The sequence below is a fragment of the Ruditapes philippinarum genome, unplaced genomic scaffold (assembly GCF_026571515.1).
Source record: "Ruditapes philippinarum isolate M1 unplaced genomic scaffold, ASM2657151v2 ctg615_1_1_1_1, whole genome shotgun sequence".
Taxonomy (NCBI): Eukaryota; Metazoa; Mollusca; class Bivalvia; order Venerida; family Veneridae; genus Ruditapes; species Ruditapes philippinarum.
Genome location: NW_026853829.1, coordinates 116,972 through 132,703, shown reverse-complemented (window position 1 = coordinate 132,703; position 15,732 = coordinate 116,972). Strand labels below are relative to the sequence as shown.

Here is a 15,732-nt window from a genome sequence, read left to right as displayed (position 1 = left end):
AATCGGTTGCAGAGAATACTTTCATACCAGATGAGTTCTTTGATAAGCATGTATTCTATGCTCAACGAGGGTCCATCCGCCCTTTCAGGCTGAGAGTACGGATCCCGGAGTTCTTTGATAATCTGGCATAATCTTTAAAAAGTTTTTATGTACCCTACCCCCTACCATGACTGCTTCCTTCTGGCGAGCTAGTAAAACATTTGCACGATACTTTCTTTTTTGCCCGAAAGCGCAACTGGTTGATAAACATGTGTTTTACATATATCAACGCGCACGACCCCTACTATTTCCGCTGGCCAGTACTACAATTTGCGATAATAGTAAACCCATTCATAAAACAGCAATTTACTGTCCATTCATTAGTACGGCTTCCGGGCATTGTTACAATCACGTGCACAATGGGCGTATCCTGTATCCTGAAGAGAGAACATGTGTTTGATATAGTGTTATGTCAAAGGTGCGCGCCTGACTATAATATAATACTGAACTATACATGAACAGTCTGCAAAACCTTCCCCACTTCCTTGAGCGGATGTTAAAGTCAACAATTTTGGGTTTCCTATGAATTAACTACATCAAACTGTTTTTAATTATGAAAAAAAAAATTCTAAAGAAAATTAATTCAAATGAACAAATAACAGGAACAGTTTAATTAAGGGTTACAAATATACATCCTGTCCAATGTTCTCACAGTGGTCAACTCTCAAGCTTACTTGGGAGCCCCAATTGGCAATTATTTGAAGCCCTTTGACCTAAGGTGTCGGGAAAATGTCCACACTTCCGGTCAATGAAAGACAGATTGGAAATCAATGAAAAACTGTATGGAAAACAGCGAGCATGAAATTCATTCACAAATATCATAATCATTGATGCTCCTTGTCATGATTTATGACTGAATGCCATTAAATTGTAGTCAAACATGGCTGACCTCTCGTTTGACACGAGATTCAAGCACGCGCTTCCTGCACTTTTATGACCAAACAGACACCTAAAACTTTACGATTGTGTGGCCTGAAATTAATTACAAAGCGGGAAAGAAATGAGTTTCTCGTAGTTTCTAAAGTAAATTGTATCAAGATTTTTTTTGAACACTTATTAACCTGTGCAACTTCCGATTTGGAGAGGAAAAAAACAAACCCGACCATTATTATAAAAGTGCAAATGTGACAGCAATAACAGCAAGCAATAATGACTCCTTTTAAAGGAACTCAAATGAGGTCAAAATACCTATAACAAATAATTTTTAATTGCGCTTATGGATCAACAAAGAAATTGAAGCAGAACGATGTGCAAAAGATAATAAAAATATCCTTGAAAAAAACTTTAAAATCGTATTTTTGTGCGATATTTAATCAGTTAACGCTTTTCATTTTAGATCATTTTTTACATTTAAATTTTTTTTCTGGAAAAAAGGGAGCGAATGATCTGAATATTTTCCAACAAATGATCGGTCAAGACCTAAAAAGTAACATTATATCAAAGAGTCATGCCTCTATGTGCAAATGTAATGAAGTCTATCTCATGGAACGCTCGGACTCCGTGCTTATAAGCTAGGGTTTGTTAATAATATAAGATGTTAAATATTATCCGATTTATTCTGCAGAAAACATATTTATACAGAACTGTTAAATGTTTTTGTGGTGCTAAAATATATTATGGGTTTGTGGTGTTAAAATGTATTATGGGTGTATGAAACATCAAATAAAGACCTAGGGGATAACAAAATATATAAGAGAAAAACAGAATTCTAAAAAAAACAAACCAAAAAACAAAACCAACAACAACAAAAGACGTCCAAAATAACAAAATTGAAAATAATGTTGCAGTCTTAGTTTGATTAAGCCTGTGTATGGACAAAAATGGGAAATGCTATTTAATGTCTACGCTCCTAGCACCGGCTTAAGCATGCAGACTTCAACATTCAAACATAATAAATATTATATATAGTAAACTTTTCGATTTAGAAGTATACCGTTCGTCACACGCATCATTTGCTTGAATTATTGAAACGTCATTAAGAAGGTAAGCTCATATTAGATACATGTTAAGCTTTATAAGCTTTATAGCTTTCGGCTCTAATCCTTTTTCATTCGCGTATCTAATTATTGTAAATGTATTAACAACATGTACTTGTATCATTGTTTGAAATAAACTATGTTTAAACTAGATACATGTTACATTCCAGTGATTTCCCACAAAGTTTTACCCATTTAATACCTTTTTGCCCGGACTTATTTTTACAGCAACCACAGACTGGAATTCATCGAAATTTCACGGGAAGCTTTACTACGAAGAAAAGTTGTGCACATTAGCAGCATGTTCTGATTCACTTATGTTTCGCAGAGTTATATCCTTTGATGCCTAATCATTTACATACTTCATCCCGAACACAATCCTAGACATATTCAAAGAATTTTCTTGGAATCGTTTACAATGATAGTGTACATTGAGAAGACTCGTTGTCTGCAAGGACCATAACTCTTTCTAGCTTAATTATGATGTTAAGCAATTTAAGTGATTTTGTTAGATAAGTTAGATAATGCAGACTGTTTATTGTAACCTGTATGGTTTGTCTGTCCGTCATTTTCTGTCCATCACAAAACTTTCTTCGGAACAATTCTCAGCAACCATTGACTTGAATTTCATTGTTAGCAGCATGTTCCTGTTCAGTGATTTTTTCCCCACAAAGTTATGGTCCTTACATGCCCTTGTTTTGACTTTCATTGACAATTGAATTCCATGGATAAACTTAGCACCGATTTAAATGAAATAAACATATACTTATGTCTACGTTGACATAGAGGTGACATGTGCACATCTTTATCCACCTCGCGGCCACAAGATATTATCTCGTTCCCACGAGAAAAATTAAGTTCTGCACACGTCACTTTTGTGCCACCGTATATTTCTGTTATTATTCATGACCTATCAACTTATCCTTCCCCATAATTCTCTTACCTTCTTTCTTACGCTACTTTGTGGACAATCCATAGCTTCCAACGAAGCCGTTGTTATAATATGGCCGCAAGGTTCGTGGGTTTCTAGCAAAGGTCTCATCCGTAATCTGATCCGTTAGTGAAAGCTTCAGGTATCTACATGTATTTGCATATAAACTTGAGGTGTGGAGCTCAAAACGCATTTTCATTCCAAATTTAATGTATATTTGTCACTAGCATATGTACTTATCATATATATATGATTATGGGAGACTTCAACCTTCACCTTGACAATGGTAGTGGTGCATCTACAAACTTTCAAAATTGCCTTCATGCTATGGGTTTAGAGCAACATGTAAACTTTAGTACACACACTGCTGGAAACTGTTTAGACTTGGTTATCACTGAATCGATTAATGGTGTATGTGTACTTAATTGTGAACAAGGACCTTTTCTCTCCGATCACTGTGCTGTCCACGTAGTCATTAATGTGAAGAAAGAAAACATTACCAGTAAAACTGTACAATTTAGAACTGGAAAAAGCATATCCCATTCTGAATTCTCTGATGATTTAACGAAGATTTCAGTTTATAGTGAAGATGTCAATACTTTTGTAAACTTGTTTGAATCAGAAATCCAATCTGTTATCGACAAACATGCTCCAACAAAGGAACAAACTAGGATATGCAGAACTCAAAAAACCTTGTTCAATGAGTCAATATTGGAATCTAAGCGTATTGTCCGGAAAAAAGAGAGAATTTGGAGAAAGTACAAAGAGCCAGAACAGTTCAAGAAATTTAAAGAAGCACGGAATAGATACTGTAAAGAAATTGATTCTGAGAAAAAACTAGTAATAAGTGAGAAAATTCTAAATGCCAAAGGTGATTCAAAAAAACTCTATGGTTTAATTTCGGAATTAACTGGTACTAAAGCTGAAAATCCTATGCCACAGTCTACAAATGACGGTGAGCTAGCTGAGAAGTTTGCAGACTTTTTTATGGACAAAATAGCTAAAATTCGTAAATCACTTCAGGATTTTCCATGCTTCATTCCAAATGTCAAACAAATTCAACCTTTAGAAAATTTCGAGGATCTTACAGAAACACAGGTGAAGAGCCTTATTTGTGAACTAAATACCGAATCGTGTGAGCTGGACTTAATACCCACACATATATTAAAGTCACATCTAGATGAGCTTCTGCCATACCCATAATTTGTTACCCAAACATCAATCAGCATACAGGCGTCATCATTCATGTGAGACTGCTTTACTCAGACTTGTCAATGATCTTCTAGACGGTATGGAGAAGCAAGAGGTCACAGCTCTAATTGCAATAGATCTAAGTGCAGCTTTCGACACCGTTGACCACAACATTCTACTCGACGTGTTACACAGTCAGTACGGTGTCAATGGTACCGTGTTAGCTTGGGTGGACTCGTACCTGCGACCTCGTAGTTGTCGCGTCAGTGTTAATTCTACTGAATCGACTCCACGATTGCTGGAATGCAGTGTACCTCAGGGGAGCTGTCTTGGTCCGTGGCTCTATCTCACATATGCAGGAACCCTATTTGATGTGATACCACCATCCATATCTGTGTACGGCTTTGCTGATGACCACATTGCTAGTCAACGCTTTCGACCAACTTCAGTGACCAATGAACTTAACGCTATAAAGCAACTTGAAGACAGTGCTGTAATCATCAATGACTGGATGAATGCCAATAAACTCAAAATGAACACCACTAAGACATAATTCATTATGTTTGGCAGTAAAGCCCAACTTGGTAAATGTTCAATTAAAGAAATTGATATCGCCGGTGATAAAATTCAAAATGTCAGTGTCATAAGATACTTAGGTGCCTACTTAGACGAGGGCCTAAGATTCTCAACACATGTTAAGATCAAGTGTAGAACTGCCATGTTAAATTATTTGAGAATAAAGAGCATTCGCAAATATCTGACTCAGGACGCCACAAAAATCCTAGTATTGTCGCTTGTAATCTCACATTTGGATTATTGCAACGCTATATTGTTTAGCATTTCAGAAAGTGAGTTACAGAAATTACAGCGTATCCAGAATATGTGCGCTAAACTGGTTTTGCAACGCGGAAAATATGATAGTTCCAAAGACTCTTTGTTGGAACTGCATTGGTTACCAATTAAAGCTAGGATCAATTTTAAAATACTATGTACAATGTATAAATGTTTTATGGGCAATGCTCCGGTTTATCTAACAGAACTGTTACACAAGCCTGTCATAAAAAGATCAAATCTCAGATCTGTTGATAATATGGATTATTGTTTTGCTGTCCCCTTTAACAAAAGGAAAACATTTAACGACAGAAGTTTTAGTACCGTTGGTCCAACTCTCTGGAATAAATTGCCTCTGTATATAAGACAGTCTTCGACTTTGGACATGTTCAAGAAAAATGTCAAAACCTACTATTTTAGAGATTTTTACGCATTGTTTTAAGATTGTGAATAACTATTCTTTCTTTTTCTTTTTTTTTTTTAAAGTTTTTAATACTTTATATTTTACACGGCTGATATCTTTAACATATTTTTTGTAGTTCATTTGTCATGCATATGTGTTTTTTTTATCTATATGTACATACTTTTATTATCCTTTTGTACAACGCCATTGAATATGTATATAGAAATAGGCGTTTAATTAAATAGAACAGTTTCAGTTTTTTTATATAAAAAAACTTAATATAAGCCGTTTTGATTTTTTTTACAAAACGACTTAGAGATCCACACCCCAAGTGTCAAGTTGCTCGACACAGCTTATATTTCATACAAGAATAGTTGGAGGTGTTAAAGGGACTCCACTGAAGTTTTTTTGACATAATGGGACTGAAAATATTTTTTCCAGATAAATGTACCATTTGATGTAGGTTTAGACCACTAATCTTTGTGCAAAATATCAGATCATTCGCACACTTCATTTTTCCAGAATAATTATTCAAATTGTAAAAATAACCCAAAATGAAAAGCGTTTCAAATCGGGCTAAGAAAAGGATAAAAAAAACGATTTTCAATTTATTTTAAAGTATATTTTATAACTATCTTTGCATATATTTCTGTTTAAAGTGCCCCAGCTCATTTATGTAAGAAATTCAAATGTTATGTTTTTAGGCTTTTAAACCTCAGTGGAGTCCCTTTAATTAAAGGAATTCTAGTAACAATGTCTAATGGTCACATATTATCTCTCCGGAAGGAAATGTGTCAGAATGGGAGGTTTAAGGTATCTAGTGAAAAGCTGAAACTCATTGATTATCTCTGAATGTCAAGGTCAGACCAATGCAATCCTACGACCACACACCAGCTGCTGCAAAACCACGATCTAGATCGATCTGTAACAAAACGGACAAACTCATTCATTTTGCGTTTTCATGTCACAGCTGTGGATTTGTAATGAATCACATGACCTAGTGACCTAGTTAAAGTGCTATATTGATAAACAATACATTTACATAACTTTATGCAAACACACGTCCAATGGGTGTAAGTTAACCTTGATAAGCCATGCTAGGAGTGCTGTACGACATGCAATCAATATGTCACTTAATTCTAGACACTATTTATAGATTTTAAAATCAGGTCAAGGCAAAACGATGCCTCCAATTTTAATAGAGGCTACAATTTGAATATATTTGTTAAGGTCATTCACATTTATATTCGCATTATATCCAGTACTGAATCATCTGGATGTATCCAAGAAGAAAAAAAAAAAAACAATTAAAATTGTTGACAAACATACACAATTCTTTGTTGAATTTGGAATTATGTTTCCCAGACACTACATGATTGCATTTATTTCAGAAGCATTACATAACATTCAGTGTCACGCAACCATATTTAATGTCTTTAAATGGCCAAGAGAAAAGTAAAGTATCTTGGCCAATCCTATACCATTTAGAATGGATTTTGCGTGACGAAACTTTCGATTGGCTTGGTTGACTATATAAATTGTTCGACACAACAACCTAATTCTAACTATCATATCACACGTTTTCAGCCCGAGTCAGAAACATGCCAAGAATTTCCAAAAAACAATTTTTTTAATATATCACATTAATATACATATAATTATACATCAATATATCAGTTAGCATATAGAAGGTCCATGACGGCCGAGATTCGTCATAATCATACAAGGCAGAATTCCTGTCATACCGTTTTTGTTCCTAGGACCATGATTTATACAAGAGCTGTCGGTAGGACAGCAACGCTCGACTATTCTAAGTGTTTGATAGTAAAAAATGCTTGATACAGTTACCTCCTCCTGTTTACAGGTTGGGGTAATGATGGTGAACAAGTGTGCAAAGTTTCAAAGCCATATGTCAATGAACTTTGAAAATATTTTAACTATTACAAAACTTTAATGTAAATTCTAAGTCGAAAAAGGGGCATAATTCTGTCAAAATGCTTGATAGAGTTACCTCCTCCTGTCTACAGGTTGGGATCATGATGGTGAACAAGTGTGCAAAGTTTCAAAGCCATATGTCAATGGACTTGGAAAATATTTGAACTATTACAAAAACTTTAACGTAAATTCTAAGTCGAAAAGGGGCATAAATCTGTCAAAATGCTTGATAGAGTTACCTCCTCCTGTCTACAGGTTGGGGTCATAATGGTTAACAAGTGTGCAAAGTTTCAAAGCCATATGTCAATGGACTTTGAAAATATTTTAACTATTACAAAAACTTTAACATAAATTCTAAGTCGAAAAAGGGGCATAATTCTGTCAAAATGCTTGATAGAGTTACCTCCTCCTGTCTACAGATTGGGGTCATGATGGTGAATTAGTGTGCAAAGTTTCAAAGCCATATGTCAATGGACTTGGAAAATATTTGAACTATTACAAAAACTTTAACGTAAATTCTAAGTCGAAAAAGGGGCATAATTCTGTCAAAATGCTTGATAGAGTTACCTCCTCCTGTCTACAGGTTGGGGTCATGATGGTGAACAAGTGTGCAAAGTTTCAAAGCCATATGTCAATGAACTTTGAAAATATTTGAACTATTACAAAAACTTTAACATAAGTGGTTACGCCGACGCCGACGCTCGGGTGACTGCAATAGCTCTACTTATTCTTATCGAATAGTCGAGCTAATAATTATACAAAATGTAGGAAAGGTCCACTAGGCATTGCCTCATGCCCAAACTCCAGGCCATGTACTTTCCCAGTGTTTTCCTGTAAGTCTATATAAACTAAGAAAACCCAATGGTCGTTGGGGAGGGGATTTTAATCACTTGGGACTAAGAGTTATACAACTTTTGTAACAAGTGTGCTACAAGGTTATGCTTAATAACGCACGCTGGGTATAGTTGTTTCTCAGAAAAAACTAGAACTATCACTAAATGTGATTAATACCCCCGTAAGACTGCTTCAGAAATGAGGAAGATACTAGTAACAGAATACCTTACAAAAGAATTGAAATAGAGTTATGAGTGTGGGCAATTAAAGATAGTTGTGGTTCTTGTATGTTGCATTTCCTTTCAATGTGGTTGACTATTGATGAAGTTTTATTGAATTAGTCTGTAATAAGTCCAGAAAGAGTTACGCTTCTTGAGCACTGCACTTCCTCTCATTGCGCTTGATCATTGTATGAAGTTGCATTGAATTTTTAAACATTAGTTTTTAAGTTATGCACCGGATAAGGAACAAATGCAATCACTCTACAAATTCTGAAGATAGAGTTATGGTTATTGTACACTGCACTTCTCTCATTGCACTTGACGATTGTATGAAGTTGTATTGAATTCCAACCAGTAGTTCCAGACAAGGAAAAGTAACAAAGGGCAATAACTCTGTAATTAGTCAAGATGGAGTTATGGTTCTTGTGCACTGCACTTCCTCTAAATGTGCTTGATCATTGTATGAAGTTGTATTGAATTCAAACCATTAGTCTTCAAGTTATGCTCCGGACAAAAAAGCAATGGAAAAGTAACAAAAATAACTTTGTAATTACTTTAGATAGAGTTATGGTTCTTGTGCACTGCACTTTTCCTTATTGTTCTTGACCATTGAATGAAGTTGTTTTGAATTCCAACCAGTAGTTTTCAAGTTATGCTCCAGACAAGGAAAAGTAACCAAGGGCTATAACTCTGTAATTAGTCAAGATGGAGTTATGGTTCTTGTGCATTGCACTTCCTCTCGATGTGCTTGACCATTGTATGAAGTAATATTGAATTCCAACAATTAGTCTTCCAGTTATGATCCGGACAAAAGAAAGCTATGGAAAAGAAACAAAGGGCAATAACTCTGTAATTACTTTAGATAGAGTTATGGTACTTGTGCACTGCACTTCCCCTTATTCTGCTTGACCATTGTATGAAGTTGTTTTGAATTCCAACCAGAAGTTTTCAAGTTATGCTCCGGACAAGGAAAAGTAACAAAGGGCAATAACTCTGTAATTAGTAATGATAAAGTTATGGTTCTTGTGCACTGCACTTCCTCTCAATGTGCTTGACCATTTTATGAAGTTGTATTGAATTCGAACCATTAGTTATTAGTCTTCAAGTTATGCTCCGGACAAGGAAAATGCAACGGACGTCTGGACCGACCAGCCACCAAGTGACTCCTATATACCCCCCCCAAACTTCGTTTCGGGGGTATAAAAATGCTTGATCAAATATGAAATGAAACTTGTATTGCATCTGATTCACATATAAATGGCAGACATCATCAGGTAATCAAAAGCTCACCATGACCACAAAGTGGTTAGCTGGGCTAAAATAAAACTGCCATTGTGCAGCAGAGCATGCACAGACAACGGACATCAAGCCGTCATTAAATCTCATATCAAAAACGTGTTCATACAATCTAAAAACAACAAAACAAAATCAATAGTTTGAGATTTTTTTTTCTTTTATTTATTCATGCACCAAAAAAGAAAGAAGAGACTTTCATCAACATAAATGTATACTTTTAAATTTACAAGAAAATAAATTCTTGTCAAAACAAATAATAAAGCAAACATGGTTTTATACATATATTTTCACAACTTACATCTCTTGTATTAGCTCACTCATCTCTAAACCCTGTTCACTATCATACCATGTGCCTATAGTTAGTCAGCACTTCCAACAGTAATATGTACATTTCATTGCTAAACTTAAGCACTTTAATATGAACATAAGCACTTCAATATTGAAATCATTTACAATACACTTACAGACAGTACATAATTCAAAGCAGGCCAATTTAGCATAAATTAAGCAAATTTTATGTTAAATACAATGTACTTTATATATTTTTTTTAATATAGTAACCTCAGAACAAGAAAGTCATGCTGAAGAACAACATGTTTCTATGACAGAATAATGTGTTATATTCAAGAACACATTTTATGTACACATGTCAGTTAAGTTAAATATTAAACTGTTAATGATTATTTTGTAAATTGGAACATATTTGTGGGATCTTCCACAACAATGAATGTTTCTTCCATATTAAGTTACAAGTTATGTACAATGTAACTCATACATTACTGGAAATATTTTAAAACTGGTCAATATTACTAACTGCTGCAGCACAGTGGTTAAAGCGTCTGACTAGTAATCTAAGTATTGCTAGTCATATTGGTTCAAACCCTAACAGGTGCAAGCCATTGTTTCCTTGAGCAAAAACTTTGCTCTCATTGCTTACTACTGAAATTGGTTTCAGGAAAAGATTTGAAAGTTTGCCTATAAGCTTATAGCAAACAAAAAGTAACTTATTATTAAAAGTAAAAGAATTAAAGGACTCAACATTTGATGCATATATAATTTATAATAGAACCATGACCTTTATTAAGCCAGAACCTTTTTACGTCATGCATTAACCCTTGTTGGTGAAAAATGAGGTTAAATCGGACACTGAAATAATACCAATAATATATCATAGTTTCTCCTTAAATAGACATAAAAATAAACAAATGTAACATATATACTGTTGTCCAAGATGTAAACAAATTAAATAATATCACATAATATATTTTAAGTTCACACTTTTTCATTTATTTATTTCATTGTTATAATAATATCTTGTTTTGTTTCCAAATGAGAACTTTATGCACTGTGAAGTGAGAATATGAATAAAATGTGTCATGACTTTTATTTGATCATTAAGGTAGAACAATCATTGCTCATCAGTTTTATATTGAATGGTTCTCATTTGATCAGAGGAGATACAGTCACTTGATGTACATTTATTTTGTGTTAAAGTGACATTATGCCCATCCAAGGATAAATAGTAAATGAAGAGGTCAAAGTAAAAAAAAGTTTACAATTTCCCATACTGTTCTTCCTTTCAATTTTATAATTTACTATGCATGAATGATAAATAACTCACATGACCTAAAGACATTTCTATACTCTCGAGGTATCTCCTCTTTATTTTTTTTATTAAAATACAGAGTGGGGCAGTCTTTTTATATCTAGGTCAGATCTATATTTATCCTGAAGACTTTCAAATATCAACTGTTGGTCAATCATCATTAAAACAATCAAAATTTTTGAAATACATAGACAATTCAGCTGAACTTGACAGTGAAAAAATGAGCATAATGTCACTTAAATAAAGAAAATAAACATACTAATACTTCAAAATGGCAACAGTATTGCAGTCATAAATAGGCAGGGCATTTTTTTTATGACCAGTATTTCTCTACATACTGTCAATGAAAGGCAGCAAATGGAATTTAATAAAATTGTCATCCACCAATTGTCAAGGTTTCTTTGTCAGTTTCATGTGACAATTTCAACACAATAATGGACATATTTCAATGGATGGACTATCTTACTTGCTTTCTTTGATAACTAACCAGTACCAATTTCTCTACAAGTCATCAAACTACTAACACATCATTATTTCTGAATCAGATGTAAGGGAAAAAAACGGTCAAAGAAAATTTATCACAACTTAACCTTTCAGCAAAATTATACCAATGTATAAAGGGAGGCCATTCTCATAAAATGTAAAATAGATTTATAACCCTTGACAAACTGTTGAATCCTGATTTTATGACTATGTTAAGATGACATATGCTATAAATAAGCAAATTCACCAAATTGATATCCCCAGCTATAATGATACAAATCACTTGACTGAAGCCATTTGAGTTATCAATATAAACAAAATTGTAGTGAAAATGAGTTTGGTATATCTACTTATAATGATACAAACCCCATAATACTGAACAGTCAAGTGAAAAATGGCTCTGATAGTGAATGATATCATTTTGATATTTGAGATATATTTTGTATAATAATAATGACATTGAAAAAGTTTTACAAAAATTGTGTAATGCCTTGTGGCAACTGATCTTGTGATCTATCATTATCCTGAGTGTCATAACAATGTGATTAACCAACTGTAAAATACAGCCCCCCCCCCTAAAAAAAGAAGCTTTTTTTTCAATTCAAAACCACTTTGTAAATTTTTTTTATGAACCTTAGTGATCCCCTTTTAATCATCCTATTCATATTCCTGACCAAATTTAATGGAAAAATGGGCAACAATTTCTAACATATGGATTCTGATAGACTCACAGACGGACAGAAAAACCATTTAAATACCATCTTTCCAAATCTAATGACGGGGATAACAAGCATGTGTTTAAAGCTTGAAAAACAAAACTCCTATATTGGACTTAAACATAATATTAAGACCAATATAACTTCATGATTATTATAAACAAGAGGGCCAAGATGGCCCTAGATCACTCACCTGACCAATCTAACTCATCCGAGCAATTACTTATGTGACCTCTAGAGTGTTAACAAAGTTTTCCTATATTTAGGCAGTGTGACCTCGTTTTTGATCCCAGGTGACGCATATTTCAACTTGACCTAGAAATCATCAAAATAAACTTGCAGACCAATTTCCCGGATATTTGGATCAAAACAGTAGCTACTAGTGTGAAGAAGATTTTTCTATTTTTAGCTCCTGTGACCTAGTTTTTCATCCGAGAAGACCCATGTTTGAACTCATCTCAGCAATTATCTAGACAAGCATCCTGACCAAGTTTGATGACAATTGAGTCAACAAAGTGACCACTAAAGGTTTTTTTTTCCATATTTGGGCGGTGTGACCTAGTTTTTGACCGGTCATATTCGAAATCATCAAAACAAACTTTGGATATTTGGATCAAAACAGTAGCCACTAGAGTGGTAACAAGAATTTTCTATTTTTAGGTCCTGTGACCTAGTTTTTCATCCGAGATGACCTATGTTCAAACTCATCCAAGCCATTACCCTGACAAAGTTTGATGATGATTGAGGCAAAAATGTGACCACTAGAGTGTTGACGAACAAATGCGGACAGACAACAGACGACCCTAAAAGCTCACCCTGAGCTAGCTCAGGTGAGCTAAAAACAAGCTTCATGTTATAAATATTTCATAATCACCCTTTAACAATGTTTCATTGTACAATACAGTACAAACTATTTCTAACATATCTTTTGTTAAGCTCTCTGGGTGACAGCAGCTGGAACTGTCGACAGATTGCTTCAAATTCTATACATGTCACTTCTGTTTCAGCAAAAAATATGTGTCTCAATATTTCGGTCAAATATTATAATATTTGGAACAGTTTTTTCAGCTCAACCATTAATGCCCAGTCCTGTTTTGTCATTTCATCTCGGAAATGGTCTTTCACTGCATCTATTGAGGTTCTTGATATCTGAAAATATATCACAACAATATCATTTCAATACTTGCACAGTGTTAAGAATATAATAGACTCCCTGTGAACATTTACAAATAAAATAAAAGTGACCCTGTCCCCTTGTTTAGGGTCAAGATTGTGAACAAATGACCAAAACACACAAAAAGCAAATTAAAGTGTGATGATTACATAATAACTCAAGGTGACTGACAATCCCTTACTCCTTAGACTGTCTTAAAGGTATATATTTGGGTAAATGGACACTTGACCCCCAAGGTCATTTGTCCCCTATAAATCACTTTTATATTATTATGCATTTATTTCAATAACAATTCATTAATTTTTGCCTTTTTATTGAAACAAACACTTAAGCAAATGTTCGAACAGGGTGTAGGGGGAAAGGGGGCAAATGTCCACTGATGCTTTTTAAGACAGTTGGGGTGGGGGATGTACTGTATTCATATACATGTACAAAATGTATTTACAATTGATATGGTACAAATGTTTGAGTTTTAATTTTGAGGCTTTCAAGCCAGTTTAATTATGGTAATTTGTATCTGTTCAAATAAGTTTAATTATGCAAAACACACGCCACACACAGGAAACATACATGTTGGGCCCCAAGAAAAAAAACAGAAACAAAGACAACAATATGAACTGATGACATTTAAATTACTGCATTAGCATATGACAAAGTAAACATAGAAAATATTTCTGGCCCTCCTATTTCCTTGTTTAACACTTTTCATTCATAAAGTTTTTATGAGTACGTCAGGACTAGCTAAAGATTTCATTCACCGGCAAACTCATTAACTTTCCTGATATGGACTGATACAAGCTATCACTGAATCTCATTTGCATAAAATTTGAATAGATTACCACTGTCATCAATGTATTCATAAGCAGATAATAGGTAAATATCTTCAGATAGGTATACATGCATATATTCACATCTTGGCCCACCTGGCCTCACTCAGTTAAAATCAATTTGCTACGGGTGTTAAAAATGACACTACAGTAAAATCCCTTTTAACTTGTACTCGTTTTTCAGCCATATTAATAAAATGCTGGAAGTATAATATAATAACTTTCCAGGTGTTTTAGATAATAGTAGGTATAAACAAGGTTTTCTGTTTTCTACCAGATTAATCCTTTGTTCTACATAAAAGCTCTGGAATTTTGATATAACCTCTTTGGCAAACTAAACAGTCATTCCTTTGTTCATACGATATATATCTATTTCTTATACATAATTTTAGTTGTACAGAAATCGGCAGTTACTTATATAATAAATGCTTCTGGATTCTGCATTAGTTCTTAGTATTAGTAAAGTTCCCTATATACCATAATAATTATAGTCAGGTACAAATGACTTTACAATAAAAATAACAATTAACTAAACATACACTTTTCCTTACAAACTTACAATGCTGTAACAGTTAACTTCTACTTATTAAATTATAGAATAAGATGCATGTGTTAAAAAACTTAATATGCATATTTTAACTGACAGGAATCACAAATTTGTAATAAAAAGTATAATCATTATTTGAAAAACAAAAAAAAATGTATTAGAGTATTTCTGAGCAAATTCCATTTTTTAACTGTGTTCAATTTTAAAGAATGATAATTATAATCTAAAAGATGCTTGTGCACCAAATCTATACAAATTATATAATTATATCAAATATATACAACGAAAAACAAACAAGATTATTTCTAGTCAACAATGTTTTTTTATCCTGCATTAAATAAAATAACAGGAAGAATAGTGTTTAGTTTATAAAACACTTGGACATTTATTACCGAGCTGTGTCTATAATACAAGATTGTTTGTCATACTTTTTGACTACAAGGTAAATATGCCGCTTGAATTGACAATTGTATAATATGTGCTGTGGGAAATTGTGATTTTATACATTATTATATAATTTTATTTCTATGTAACTATATTTAAATGGATTTTAGAGTAAGATTTATGTTCTGGGACAAATGTTTTCATGAAAGGATAGACCCATCAAAGGACAAGAACATGAAATGTCAGAGTTCCTCCACTTCAATATTTCACTAACATTTACATATATCATGTCAATTTTAACATTTTACATACAACAGACATTTATGTGGCCAGGCAAA

General features: G+C 33.6%; 1 protein-coding gene across 1 annotated transcript in view; it reads right to left on the bottom strand.

Annotated features, from left to right (window-relative positions):
* Nucleotides 1–11,837: 11,837 nt before the first annotated feature.
* The window catches only part of LOC132738095 (eukaryotic translation initiation factor 5B-like), a 76,665-nt gene continuing 72,770 nt past the window's right edge, over nucleotides 11,838–15,732 (bottom strand). The window contains exon 23 of the mRNA XM_060725523.1: nucleotides 11,838–13,611. Within this exon, the coding sequence (XP_060581506.1) occupies nucleotides 13,504–13,611 (108 nt within the window). The 3' untranslated portion in view covers nucleotides 11,838–13,503. The remainder of the gene's footprint in view (nucleotides 13,612–15,732) is intronic.